The 15,134-nt window shown below is 42.0% G+C and overlaps 1 protein-coding gene across 1 annotated transcript in view; it reads right to left on the bottom strand.

The window, feature by feature from the left end:
* Positions 1 to 773: 773 nt before the first annotated feature.
* LOC111953403 (DNA topoisomerase 2-binding protein 1-A) overlaps positions 774 to 15,134 on the bottom strand; it is a 41,278-nt gene continuing 26,917 nt past the window's right edge. The window contains exons 20-27 of the mRNA XM_023972644.1: positions 13,798 to 13,978; positions 13,242 to 13,483; positions 12,898 to 13,034; positions 12,673 to 12,775; positions 12,004 to 12,167; positions 11,569 to 11,787; positions 7,463 to 7,624; positions 774 to 1,063 (exon numbers count right to left, since the gene is read on the bottom strand). Of these exons, the coding sequence (XP_023828412.1) occupies positions 917 to 1,063; positions 7,463 to 7,624; positions 11,569 to 11,787; positions 12,004 to 12,167; positions 12,673 to 12,775; positions 12,898 to 13,034; positions 13,242 to 13,483; positions 13,798 to 13,978 (1,355 nt within the window). The 3' untranslated portion in view covers positions 774 to 916. The remainder of the gene's footprint in view (positions 1,064 to 7,462; positions 7,625 to 11,568; positions 11,788 to 12,003; positions 12,168 to 12,672; positions 12,776 to 12,897; positions 13,035 to 13,241; positions 13,484 to 13,797; positions 13,979 to 15,134) is intronic.

Below are 15,134 nucleotides of genomic sequence, written 5' to 3'. Positions count from 1 at the left end.
ACCCCTCCACATAGCCGTGTAGTAGAAACCCTGCCCCTCACCAGCCTGGCATTGGCACATAACAGGGTAAGAGGTGGCAAAACAAAATCTGGTGTTTACAGTACCGGAGCACCACACAGCTGTTGCAAGGTCAGCACAATTGCTTGGAACACATCTAGTGGGCTCTGGGGATTTCTAATTTTTCCATTGTTTTTTCTTTGTTCTCCAGCACAATAAGTAAACCTCTGCCATGGTTAGCCTTTGCCAGCTTGTTCTGCGTTTATACGTACGCATATATGTGGAATCTGGTAGGTGAGATCAATGTTCCATCATGCCAAAAATAACAATTATAGCTTAGCGAGGCAATGGCAGCAGTGTGGTGGTAAGTGGTTGCCATGAGTAACGAGGTTGGTGCCAGTAATGGCAACGGATGTGTGACAGCGTGGGTCAGAGACTGGTGTGACACCCTGAACAAATGCCATTATCACTTCATAGCAGGTAGAATTGATCTCAAGAGGACTCACGTTGTCAATTAAAAAAGGAGAGGTTAAAACATTGTGTCCCTGCTTTTGGTATCAGTACACTTAGAGGTGCAAAAAAAAGCTAAATGGTTCAGCATATGATGCTTAGAACAATGAACTACAATGCACTCATTCCAGGTATGAAGCTTTGGATTCAAACCGATTGTAGAGTGCCCTCTATAGGACATACATTGACAGTGCATCTCTGTGTCGAGTGCTTGAGAACATTGTCTGACTCTTGCTGAAAGGGCCAATCAATCACAACGACAAACATTTGTCACATTCATTTTATTTTCATACAACTAATTTAAAAAAAATTATCTTATTTACAGACATACTATCATTAAGGCTTGCAAAGGCATTTCTAAAATGATGGAATTTACTTGTTGACACCACAGCTCTAAATGCCGATGTTCTCACTTGAGGCGGGTCTTCTTGAGCTTGGAGGAATCTCCTGATACTTTGCGCTTGTGGGACGGGGTGGTGCGGCTGACGTCTGCGCCCGCTGGCAGACACTGGGCCGCTTGAGGAAGATAGTACATCTCTATTGGTGCAGACGGCTCCTGGACAAAAAGACAATAGACTTATGAGAGTTTTAGTATCAGTCTTGATTTTCTTAGTGGAGCAACATGTAATATTTTAGCCATAATTTAGATTCCTTCATGGTTTTACAAGAACACTGCTTAGAAACACCTAAAATGGCTTGGTACTGCTTCTTACTTTATCACAATCCAAAAAACATCAGTTGCAAGGATGTGAAGAACTAGTACACACAAGAGCCGGACCGGCTAGTCATGGGAGAAAAAAATAAGCTAATTTGCACTGTTTAAAAAATATATATATTTCACCTTTATTTAACCAGGTAGGCCAGTTGAGAACAAGTTCTCATTTACAACTGCAACCTGGCCAAGATAAAGCAAAGCAGTACGACACAAACTACACAGAGTTACATGGAATAAACATACGTACAGTCAATAAGACAATAGAAAAGTCTATATCCAGTGTGTGCAAATGAAGTAAGATTAGGGAGTAAGGCAATAAATAGGCCATAGTGGCAAAATAATTACAATTTAGCAATTAAACAGTGGAGTGATAGATGTGCAAGTAGAGATACTGGGGTGCAAAGGAGCAAAAAATAAATAACATGGGGATGAGGTAGTTGGGTGGGCTATTTACAGATGGACCATGTACAGGTGCAATGATCTGGAGATATGAGTCTCCAGCTTCAGATGATTTTTGCAATTCGTTCTAGTCATTGGCAGCAGAGAACTGGAAGGAAAGGCGACCAAAGGAGGAGTTGGCTTTGGGGGTGACCAGTGAAATATACCTGCTGGAGCACGTGCTACGGGTGGGTGCTGCTATGGTGACCAGTGAGCTGAGATAAGGCGGGGCTTTACCTAGCAAAGACTTATAGATGACCTGGAGCCAGTGGGTTTGACAACGAATATGTAGCGGGGGCCAGCCAACGAGAGCATACAGGTCGCAGTGGTGGGTAGTATATGGGGCTTTGGTGACAAAACAGATGGCACTGAGATAAATTGGATCCAATTTGTTGAGTAGATTGTTGGAGGCTATTTTGTAAATTACATCGCCGAAGTCAAGGATCGGTAGGATAGTCAGTTTTACTAGGGTATGTTTGGCAGCATGAGTGAAGGATGCTTTGTTGCGAAATAGGAAGCCAATACTAGATTTAATTATGGATTGGAGATGCTTAATTTGAGTCTGGAAGGAGAGTTTACAGTCTAACCAGACACCTAGGTATTTGTAGTTGTCCACATATTCTAAGTCAGAACCGTCCAGAGTAGTGATGCTCGACGGGCGGGCAGGTGCGGGCAGCGATCGGTTGAAGAGCATGCATTTAGGAGCAGTTGGAGGCCACGTGCCTTTCTAAAAATATATGTTTTACTCTGGTGAATTTATATTTCTTTGTTACTACTGGTATGTAATTGGTATTTGGGCCCTAGTTGCAGGTGGAAATGTTACATGGAGAACCTTTAACTGGCCAGGGTGGGTATTATGGAGAAGGTTGATCACATGGTATGGTTAAATTAAGGCACCTTAATTAAGGCACCAAATATTAACCAACTGGTTTCACTTTAGACCAGGGGTGTCAAACTCATTCCATGGAGGACTAGTGCATGCAGGTTTTTCCTTTTTCAATGAAGACAGACATCCAGGTGAGTGAGAGTTCATTACTAATTAGTGATCTTATTTCATCAATCAAGTACAAGGTAGGAGCGAAAAACCTGCAGACACTTGGCCCTCCGTGGAATGAGTTTGACACGTGCTTTAGACTTTCCCAACATTACTTGTATGGGTGACAACCATGAAACCAGTTTTAAAAATGTCTGTCTTATTTTACATTAATTTAAAATTGTCGTCAGAATTTTGTACATTTTCACCCAAAATTCTCATTACTAAAATGCTTCCAGATTAAATGCTCAGGTTAGTTAATACAATTTTACTTTATTAAAACCTAACTTATTTGAATAAAACAAAATGTTGCTGTAGTTTGTCAATAAATCATTTAAAAAAAATGGTATACTGGTTGAAGTTTACATTCAACTATATTTCTTATGAATAGAACAGTGGGCATGTCTCATTAGTTCCTGTAAAACTCCAATTGGTTCTATCTAGAGCAGCTGGTAGGTCGCGACCAGGGAGGTTTTGAATGGATCTTGTGTCTGAGTAAATGAAAATAAAAAAATTCAAAACTCCAGTCTGAACTCAAACCAGGATGAAATTGTTTAGAAATTATAATGAACTTACAAAAAATATATATTTTTAATATAGAGCTATTAGCAGCGCAATTTTGGTTGATTTTGTAGTCTCAAATCATTGAGTTTACTAACATTCATCAAGAATATGGGCAACATTTTATTATTGACAATGAAAGACGTAGGAATGTTGCAACATTGAATATAGCATAGCTTACCAAATTGTATTTTTGTGATGTGAATATTGGGTCGCAACTGAGACAACCTGGTTCAATTTGGGTACCGAGGCAAAACCAGTTGAGAACCACTGATCAAGAGGAGTAGTCCTTAGATGAGCACTAGTAAATGTATTCGTTAGGGGCTTCCCGAGTAGCGCAGCGGTCTAAGGCACTGCACTACACTACAGATCCTGGTTTGATCTCAGGCTGTCGCAGCCGGCCGCGACCGGGAGACCCATGAGGCAGCGCACAATTGGCCCAGCGTCGTCCGGGTTAGGGGAGGGTTTGGCCGGCCGAGTTGTCCTTGTCCTATCGCGCTCTAGCGACTCCTGTGGCGGGCCGGGCGCAATGCACACTGACATGGTCGCCAGGTGTACAGTGTTTACTCCAACACATTGGTGCGGCTGGCCTCTGGGTTAAGCGAGCATTGTGTCAAGAAGCAGTGCGGCTTGGCGGAGTCGTGTTTCGGAGGACGCACGGCTCTCGACCGTCGCCTCTCCCGAGTCCGTACGCGAGTTGTAGCGATGGGACAAGACAGTAACTAACAATTCGATATCACAAAATGTGGGAGAAAAAGGTTAAAAAAAAAAAAAAACTTTATTTTGCTTAAATGCCTTCAGAATGAGGTTCTTCTTATCAAAACACCCCCCCCCCCCCCCCCTTACCCCACTTGGCCTTCGCATGACTGAATTTAATATTTTCAGTGTCATGTTTAGCTCAGGCCTTTTCATTAGAGGAGTAATGTTTAAAAAAAACATCTTAGAAATTGATTTGATTTTAACTTTTTTGGACCTCTACTTGCGTTAGAGAATTGTGAAAATTGTGGTAGAATGCATAATATCGGATCCAAAACCATAATAATTATGAAATAGACAAGTACAGATGCTAATTTCAGTGAAACATGAGGAAATTGTGAAAAATGATAAATGGCTAAAATGTCAGTTTCGTGAGGAAGACCCATATACAGTTCACCTTCAGAAAGTATTCATACCCCTTGACTTATTCCACATTTTGTCGCGTTAGACCCTAAATTTCAAATGTATTAAATCCCCCCCACCTACAGACAATACGTCATGATGACAAAGTGAAAACATGTTTAGAGATTTTGGCAAATGTAATGAAAATAAAATACAGAAATCTATTTTACATAAGTATTCACACCCGAGGGAATACATGTTAGAATCACCTTTGGCAGCTATTACAGCTTTGAGTCTTCCTGGGTACGTCTCGAAGAGCTTTGCACACCTGGATTATACAATATTTGCACATTACTCTTTTAAAAATTCTTCAAGCTCTCAAGTTGATTATAACTAGACAGCCATTTTCAAGTCTTGCCATAGATTTTCAAGCAGATTTAAGTCAAACTAACGAGGCCACTCCGGAACATTCAACGTCGTCTTGGTAAGTAACTCCAGTGTATATTCGGCCTTGTATTTTAGGTTATTGTCCTGTTGAAAGTCTCCCAGTGTCTGTTGGAAAGCAGACTGAACCAGGTTTTCCTCTAGAATTTTACCTGTGCTTAGCTCTATTCAGCTTTCTTTTTATCCTAAAAAACTCCTTGCCGGTGACAAGCATACCCATAACACGATGCAGCCACCACCATGCTTGAAAATATAAACATGTTTCCCCAAACATAACACTTTGTATTCTGGACCAAGTTAATTTCTTTGCCACATTTCTTGCAGTTTTAGAGACATATTGCAAAAAGGATGCATGTTTTGGAATATTTTTTATTCTGTACAGGCTTCCTTCTTTTCACTCGCTCATTTTAGGTTAGTATTGTGGATTAACTACAATATTGTTGATCCATCGTCAGTTCTCTCCTATCACAGCCAATAAAATCAAAACTGTTTTAAAGTGACCATTGGCCTCATGGTGAAATCCTTTCTCACTGTCCACTGAGTTAGGAAGGACACCTGTATCTTTGTAGTGACTGGGTTGATACACCAGCCAAAGTGTAATTAATAACTTCACCATCCTCAAAGGGTTATTCAATGTATGCTTTTTTATTTTGATCCATCTACCAATAGGTGCCCTTCTTTACGAGGCAATGGAAAAACTCCATGTCTTTGTGTTAGTCGAGCAGTGAATTTCAAACACTGATTCAGAGGGACCTTACAGATAATTGTACGGTACATTTGGAAAGTATTCAGACCCGTTGACATTTTCCACATTTTATTAAGTTACAGCCGTATTCAAAAATTTATTAAATAAAACATCTACACACAATACCCCATAATGACAAAGCAAATAAAAAAAATTGTAACAGAAATACCTTATTCAGTATTAAGTAAAAGTATTCAGATGCATCCTGTTTCTATTGATCATCCTTAATGTTTCTACAACTTGATTGGAGTCCACCTGTCGTAAATTCAATTGATTGGACATGATTTGGAAAGACACACCTGTCTATATTAAGGTCCCCCACTTGACAGTGCATGTCCGAGCAAAGACCAAGCCAAGAGGTCGAAGGAATTGTCCGCAGAGCTCCGAGACAGGATTGTGTCGAGGCACAGATCTGGGGAAGGTTACCCAAATGTCTGCAGCTATGAAGGTCCCCAAGCACAAAGTTGCCACCATCATTCTTAAATGGAATAAGTTTGGAACCACCAAGACTCTTCCTTGAGCTGGCCGGCCGGCTAAACTGAGCAGTCGGGGGAGAAGGGCCTTGGTCAGGGAGGTGACCAAGAACCCGATGGTCACTGACAGAACTCCAGAGTTCCTCTGTGGAGATGGTAGAACCTTCCAGAAGGACAACCATCTCTGCAGCACTCCACCAATCAGGTCGTTATGGTAGAGTGGCCAGACGGAAGCAACTCCTCAGTAAAAGGCACATGACAGCCCGCTTGGAGTTTGCCAAAAGGTCCCTAAAGGACTCAGACCATGACAAACAAGATTCTCTGGTCTGATGAAACCAAGATTTAACTCTTTGGCCTGAATGCCAAGCGTCATGTCTGGAGGAAACATGGCACCATCCTTACGGTGAAACATGGTGGCAGCATCACACAGTGGGGATGTTTTTCAGCGGAAGGGACTGGGAGACTAGTCAGGATCGAGGGAAAGATGAATGGAGCAAAGTACAGAGAGATCCTTGATGAGAACCTGCTCCAGAGCGCTCAGGACCTCAGACTGGGGCGAAGTTTGAACTTTCAAGAGGAAAATGACGCCAAGCACACAGCTAAGACAACGCAGGAGTGGCTTCGGGTAAAGTCTCTGAATGTCCTTGAGTAGCCCAGCCAGAGCTTGGACTTGAAACCGATCTAACATCTCTGGAGAGACCTGAAAATAGCTGTGCAGCGACACTCCCCATCCAACCTGACAGAGCTTGAGAGGACCTGGAGAGAAGAATGGAAGAAACTGCCCGTATACACGTGTGCCAAGCTTGTAGCATCATACCCAAGAAGACTCGAAGCTGTAATCGCTGCCGAAGGTCCTTCAACAAAGTACTGAGTAAAAGGTGTGCATACTTATGTAAATGTGATATTTCAGTTTTCACTTTGTCATTATGGGGTATTGTGTGTAGATTGATGAGGGGGAAAAAAGTAATCTATTTTAGAATAAGGCTGTAACAAAAGTTGGAGAAAGTCGAGGGGTCTAAATACTTTCCCGAATGCACTGTATGTGTGGGGTACAGAGATGAGGTAGTCATAAAAAAATTGCACAGAGTGAGTCCATGCAACTTATGGTAGTTGTTAAGGACATTTTTACTACTGAAATTATATAGGCTTGCCATTACAAAGGGGTTGAATACTTATCGCAAGACATTTCAGCTTTTTTATTTTTAATACATATATAAAACATAATTCCACGTTTGACATTATGGGGTATTGTGTGTAAGTCAGTGACAAAAAAATCTCAATTGAATCCATTTTAAATTCAGGCGGTAACAAAATATGGAAAAAGTCAAGGGGTGGGAATACTTTCTGAAGGCACTGTAAAATGCCTTTAAAGCAGTCAGACACATATTCCCTCCAGCATAATGTCCCTTTATGAGGCAGTTACGTGCTTTAGTTACAGTTCCACCAACCTGAATGAGGTAATCTGCGATGAACTCTGGCTTCAGACATTTGACTCCCTGGGACATGGCCTCTGGCACATCCACCCGGAAGTCTCCCGGCTTCAACCGACTGAATTCTGCAAACAGGTGCGTGGTTCCCTTGTACAGAGATGGAGAGGGACTGGGGAGAACCTGGAGAGAGGGTTAGGGAGAAGAGAGAAAGAGGATGGATGGAGTAACATCCAGAAGTGTACACGTTGTCAATATCTACAAGGTATGGAGGAGATGGGCAGTCAGAAACAGATAAGTATATATCATAAGCTTTCTCCATACTAAGAAACAGTAAGTGAAGACTGAGGTGCAGAATGAGAGTAAAGGCCCTCTCACTAAGTCTGTTTTACATATTTTCTTTTTTATATGAGCACGTCTTGCTTATGACATCGTTCACGTCAATTGCGAAATACAGTCCTGCCGCAATCAATTATTTATTCGGAACAGGATTGATTCGAGTCTTTTTGCAAGCGAAAATATAAATTGTTATCTGGAACACTGCTAAAGCTCTTAGAGCCTTACCCAGAAACACTTACAGCTTTAATCGCTGGCAAAGGTGATTCTAACATGCATTGACTCATGGGTGTGAACACTTACGTAAATTAGACATATGCATTTCATTTTCAATCAAATTTGCTAAAATTTCAAAAAACATCTTCACTTTGTCATTATGGGGTATTGTGTGTAAATGGCTGAAAAAACTTGAATCCATTTCGAATTCAGGATGTAACACAAAATGTGGAATAAGTCAAGGGGTATGAATACTGAAGATCAGTCTCCAGCTTAAATCTCCTCAACTTTCCTCGTCAATTTATATGATAGGCTACATTCATTTAGCATTATCCTATAACGCAGACTAGTTTTTGATATCCAACAGAAAGGATTTGAATCTAAGGCAAGGTTTTTTACATGTTTAAAAAAATAAAAAAATAAATGTGGTTTTCTTTTTCTTCTCTCTCTTGGGTAGGGGGCAGTATTTTCACCTCCGGATGAAAAGCATTCCCAAAGTAAACTGCCTGTTAGTCAGGCCCAGAAGCTAGGATATGCATTGGTAGATTTGGATAGAAAACACTAACGTTTCTAAAACTGTTAAAATAATGTCTGTGAGTATAACAGAACTGATATGGCAGGCGAAACCCCGAGGACAAACCATCCAGGGAAAAAATAAATTGTTGGTCATATGATTTTCCAATCGTTTTCTATGGGATACCCTTTTTATTAGGAACCTGGTTGCAGTTCCTATGGCTTCCACTAGATGTCAACAGTCTTTAGAAATTGTTCAATGCTTTTCTTTTGAGAAATGAAGAAGTGGTCCTATTCATTGTAAGTGTCACTCCAGGTGGACTCTACTGTTTTGGTGCGCGTGAACTGGAGCGTGCTTCACATTGTTTTTATACGGTATTAGAAACAGTTTATTTCGTCTTAAATTTGATCGATTATTTATGTAGGGTACCTAAGGTTGGATTAGGAACGTTGTTTGAACCAAGTTTACAGGTAACTTATTAGATACTTTGTAGGCATGTTGGGCGAGTTGAAACCGGTGTATTTCTGAATCAAACGCGCCAAATAAATGTACATTTTTGGGACATGAAGGACATTATCGAACAAAAGGACCATTTGTGATGTCTCTGGGAAATTCTGGAGTGCAAAGAGAAGAAGATCTTCAAAGGTAAGGCATTAATTATGTCGCTATTTCAGACTTTTGTGGCACACCTGCCTGGTTGAAATATGATTTTCATGTGTTTGTATGCGGGACGCTGTCCTCAGATAATCGAATGGTTTGCTTTCGCCGTAAAGCCTTTTTGAAATCTGACACAGCGGCTGGATTAACAAGAAGTTAACTTTTTAGGGATAGGGGGCAGCATTTTCACTTTGGATGAACAGCGTGCCCAGAGTAAACTGCCTCCTACTCAGTCCCAGATGCTAATATATGCATATTATTATTAATATTGGATAGAAAACACTCTGAATGATATCTGTGAGTATAACAGAACTCATATGGCAGGCAAAAACCTGAGAAAAAATCCAAACAGGAAGTGGGAATTCTGAGGCAGGTCGATTTTCAACTCATCGCCTATTGAAATCCCAGTGGGATATGGATCTGTTTGGACTTCCTACGGCTTCCACTAGATGTCAACAGTCTGTAGAACGTTGAATGAAGCTTCTACTGTGACGTTGAGCCGGATGGGAGCTGTTTGAGTCAGTGGTCTGGCAGAGAGCCAGGTCCTGGTCACGCGCATTCCATATGATATCGACTTGCGTTCCATTACTTCTATAGACACAAAGGAATTCTCCGGTTGGAACGTTATTGAATATTTATGATAACATCCTAAAGATTGATTCTATACTTAGTTTGACAAGTTTATTTGACCTGTAATATAACTTTTTGAAGTTTTCGTCCGAAGTTCGCCTGGACCTGCACGAGCGTTTGGATATGTGTACTAAACGTGCTAACAAAAGTAGCTACTTGGACATAAATAATGGACATTATCGAACAAAACAACAATTTATTGTGGAACTAGGATTCCTGGGAGTGCATTCTGATGAAGATCATCAAAGGGAATATGTATAATGTCATTTCGTATTTCTGTTGACTCCAACATGGCAGAGAAATGTTGTTTCTATCTGAGCGCCGTCTCAGATTATTGCATGGTTTGCTTTTTCCGTAAAGTTTTTTTGAAATCTGACACAGCGGTTGCATTAAGAACAAGTGTATCTTTAATTCTATGTAAAACATGTATCTTTCATCAAAGTTTATGATGAGTATTTCTGTTATTTGATGTGGCTCTTTGCAATTTCTCCGGATATTGGAGGCATTTCTGAACATGGCGCCAATGTAAACTGAGAATTTTGGATATAAATATGCACATTATCGAAAAAAACATACATGTATTGTGTAACATGATGTCCTATGAGTGTCATCTGATGAAGATCATCAAAGGTTAGTGATTCATTTTATCTCTATTTCTGCTTTTTGTGACTCCTATCTTTGGCTCGGAAAATGGCTGTGTGTTTTTTGGACTTGGCGGTGATCTAACATAATCATACGTTGTGTTTTCGCTGGAAAGCATTTTAAAAATCGGATTTTTTTTTTTTAACCACGATGGGTAGATTAACAAGATGTTTATCTTTCATTTGCTGTATTGGATTTGTTAATGTGTGAAAGTTACATATTTCTAAAATATTTTTGAATTTCCCGCGCTGCCTTTTCAGCGGAATGTTGTCGAGGGGTTCCGCTAGCGGAACGTGTGTCCTAGAAAGGTTAAGCTTTATTTTGATGTTTAACACATTTTCAAGAATGTTAAATATTTGAATTTGGTATTTTTGAATTTCGCGCTCTGCAATTTCACCGGATGTTGGCCAGGTGGGACGCTACCGTCCCACCTGCCCATAAGAAGTTAAGTGTCTGAGATAGGTTGCAGGCGGCTTTGATTGATAGGTCCTTTTAGGTGGGTGGGTGTGCGTGTATGAGCTACTAATTCTCTATGTCCATCCATAAAGTTTCTCAGGCCTAGCCTATCTGGACTTCATCCTTTAAAATCAGATGGATAGAAAACTGTAGGCAGCAAGCGTTATGTTGGTCAACATATGTGCGAGGAATGACGACAGGTGCCAGTTTTGCGTTTCCTTTCTTATTAAATGGGGTGCAACTGAATGAAATGAAGCCAAGCTCCTTTTCTGATTCATGCTATAGGATGAATAGCCTATCCTAATATTTTCAGCAGCATATTATTTTTCCAGTAGTACGTGATTTTTCTATGATCTGTGGTTATAAAAATAAGGTCCAAAGAAATGCTTCTCTGTGACATCACAGGATTAAATTAAGATTTTTTTAAACCTGCAGTGAGTTTCTAGCCCAAGGGAGGGTATTTTCTTGCTCCCACGTCACCGTGAATCTCATAGCGTTTGAAAATCAAAGTTGATCAAATGTTTTTTGCTGTCATCGGGTAGAACTTTTATATTTCTTTCTAAAAAAGAAAATGTAGAAATGTGCCGTTTTCACACATGTTGACACTGGTATTGTGCTAGAGATAATGACAATGAGTTTGAAAAGTGGAGTTGCCCTTTAAGAGCTTTGTTGGTACCTTTGCTCCACCAGACTGCAGTAGTCGTCTGAACCCTGACTCTCTGGTCTGGTCGATGTTTAGCATGACGGTCCAACCGCTGAACGCTCCCTCCAGGTTGTTCTGGTCCTGCAGGTTCCTCCTCCAGCGCATGGCAGCCAATGCCAGCCTCTTCTGATGGGAGCTGATGGAGGGTAGGGCATCCAGGATGGAGCTACTGCCCCACTCGTACGCATCCTCCTGGAACACACAGTATGTACACCCTCTCCATTAAATTCAAGAAGCATAAACAAGATGTATTTTTTAAATTGAGCTGCTCCTTCTTGGATAAGTCTCTCTTGTGAAAGATGTCTTCTGATCTCATTGGGACTCCCTGGTTAAATAAAGATTCAATCCAAAAAGATGGGGCTACGAGTCTGTGGAGGCATGTTGTGGTGGTCTGATGCAAATCCTGACCTGGATAAAGTGTCCCACGGAGCGACAGGCCTCCAGGTAGGAACGGTGCAGGATCCACTTCCCGGAGGCCATGGCTGCCAGGTACTTCTCATTCCTCAGGGGGCTCCCCACGATGATGTGGGAGCAGCTGGGGTCAAAGCACTGTTTGTCCAGCACCACACCCCCTACAGGAACACAGACATGTAGAGTCAGACAAGGACACAGACAAATGCAATAGGGGGACTGACAAACAGGACGACAGACCGTCTCAGAAGAGAAAGAAACAAGATATTTTAAGACCCCTGCAAATAAAAAAAGTAGGCACGGGGTGAGTGCCCAATGCACCCTTCTCCCTATATGGTGCACTAGTTTGAACCAGAACCCATAGCCAGAACCAGGGCCCATAGCCCTGGTTAAAATGGTGCACTATACAGGAATTAGGGTGTCAATTTGACACGCAACCAACGAGTTGAGGCTACTTTAGATTTTGGTCATTAAGCAGACACTCTTATCCAGAGCAACTTACAGTAGTGGGTACATACATTTTTATGCTGGTCCCCCGGGGAAAATCGAACCCACAACCCTGGCGTTGAAAGTGCCATGCTCTACCAACTGAGCCACACGGGACCACATATGTACCAAAGAGACGGTAAAGATGGCGTCTAGTTAGTTAGGTGGTCAGAGACTCACCCAGCTCCTCTATGAGGGCGCTGTAGTCTATCCTCTCCTGTGGGTTGAGGGAGGAGAGCTGGAACCGAGGAGGCTCCTTCTCCGCCTCACTCTCCTCTTCTATCTGTTGACAGCACAGCCTTTTTAGCATCACAGTACACCACCGTGCCGCTAAGTAACGATTCACATCTAAACATTTACTTATAATATCACCTTACAAGAGGGAGGGAGGGTGAGTGTGGTTACCTGTGGCTCTGGGGGCACGGGGGGGTTGGCGAGGGGGAAGGCGATGCTGGGGGCTTTAGGAGTGAGGAGGTCAGGCTCCTCCCCTGGCACGGTCATCACCCTCTCACCTATCTGCTGGTCAATCACGTCACACTCCACTGAATAGGAGGGAGAACGTTTCATAGGTAAATATTTGGCAACGCAATAGCAAGAATCTCTTGCTGCAGGTGCATTGGCATATATAACAAGATTGGAAAAACTGATTTTCCGAAGTCTATTGCACTCTTTTTAACTCCTTTGAAACTTCTACAACACTTGAGTGTGATTGAAGACAGGGGACGACTTTTTTAATTCCCCCCCCTCACCCATTTCCACCATTTCAGAGTCGGTCATGGAGTCCCGGAGTGTGTTTCCGGCATTGTCAGAGTGGGATAGAGGTGCTGCTAGAGGTACAGCCAGGGGCTCAGAGTGCTGGGAGGGGCTGCCAGGCCATTGCAGGTTGTCAGCCAGCTTGGCCCTCTCCTCCCGGGCCGTTGGGTCATCCCACACGATCTGCTCACTCTGAGACGGCTCTGTGTTCAGGTCCATTGCTGCCTGACGAGACATCCTGAATAACACCAAAGGAGGGAGACCGAGAGCGTTAGCACTTTTTCACACTGTAAAGACACGGATGTACATGCCTTATTTACATGGCAAACAAAGACATTTACATTAATAAGCATCCAACGAACTTAATGCACAAATTCAACTCAGTCTCAAGTAAAATCTAAACCTTTGCAGTGCAGAGAAATTTGAAAACCAAACAATGGGATGACTGTCTGGACACAGATCTGTTCATCGGCATAGGGAAACTGAATAGTGAAGGTAAATTGACGATTATTTTGACGTTTCGCAGCCCCCTGGTGTGTCGGTGTCTCATACCGCAATGCTTCCAGAGTGCGTCGGACATTTGCGTTGCGGCCAGGGGTATGGGGATGAAAGTCTGTCCCCACGGAGCCTAGGCGGGCCGAAGAGCGCCTGCTGGTGGTCTTCTTGGTGGCTGACATGATTTCCTGCAGCTGCCTCTGGAGGTTCTCCCTCATCTCCAGGGTCTCTGACAGGTCTGGGAGACAGAGACGGTCAGAGGATGAGGGGAATGAAAGTAAGTGAAGTGTGTATGTGTGTGTTTTGGGGACCTGCACTCACGGAATATTCAGTTGACTCCTGATAAGTGCAAACTTCACTTTTTATCAGTCAACAGCCTCATATTCTGTATGAACCAGGAGTGTCCATAATTACAAATGCTTGCTTAGACCACAGGTTTAAAGCTTTTAGAACTATGCTAGCTGTTATGTTTTCCAATGGGAAAAGCTGTCACAATTAGCTACCTTGGTACAATGAAGGGAAAAAAAAAAAAAAAATCACCCACTGATACACTGATGATCAACCGGTCTTCCCTGCTGTGCCATAGCTCAAGTGCATTGAATTGAAACGTTCCGGGTCCAGACTAATGAACTCTTGCTGAGACTACCGGTATAAACCTTTTAGAAAACAGCTAATGAACAAAATTCATTGTTTTTGCCTCTCTGTTTCACACACGTCCATGTGCTGTTAAAGAAAAAGATAGGACAATTATACAAAATGTAAGTTTTATATTAATTTATTGTTAAGTGAAATAAGAGGCTCATGGTCTTTGTCAAATAGCTCTAATTTACCCTCCATTACTGTCACAAAAGATGGTGGATAAATTAATGTCTTACTCAGGCTGTTTTAAAATGGTCCCAGTTCCGGTCTGCTTAAGGGGTGGCTCTCGCATAGACACCAATGCGATAGCAGCTGTGTCTGGTCTGCTTAGTTCGTTGACTGTACATGAACCAGGAAAAATGAGAGTGGAACGTCTCACTTCCTCTTCTATCTCTGCTGTCACTGCCAGTTGCCGTCCTCCATTAAGGTAGTATAATTGGAATCTTTTGGATTCGGTAAGTGCGGGTTCAAGACCCTTCGTGACAAACTTTTCGTTTTTTGTTAGAAAAAAAACTACTGCTGGTCCTCAAGTAAATAACGCATGTGTTGAAGTACAACATATAATGATGCATATAAAACGTACATTTAAATGTACAGGACTATATAATATGTATGAATATTAGCAGTGTGTTTGTCTACGAGGCTAACGATAGAAGCAGCTCCTCATTAATCTTCAAGGTGCTGGCTGCACTTCCCTTCTCAACACACTAACACAGTAAGTGTAACTTCTACATTTCAAAGTACAAAAAAAAGAT

The sequence above is a fragment of the Salvelinus sp. IW2-2015 genome, linkage group LG27 (genome assembly GCF_002910315.2).
Source record: "Salvelinus sp. IW2-2015 linkage group LG27, ASM291031v2, whole genome shotgun sequence".
In the NCBI taxonomy this organism is placed as follows: domain Eukaryota; kingdom Metazoa; phylum Chordata; class Actinopteri; order Salmoniformes; family Salmonidae; genus Salvelinus; species Salvelinus sp. IW2-2015.
The sequence above is the reverse complement of the archived record's forward strand: the minus strand, read 5'-3'. Positions and strand labels throughout refer to the sequence as shown.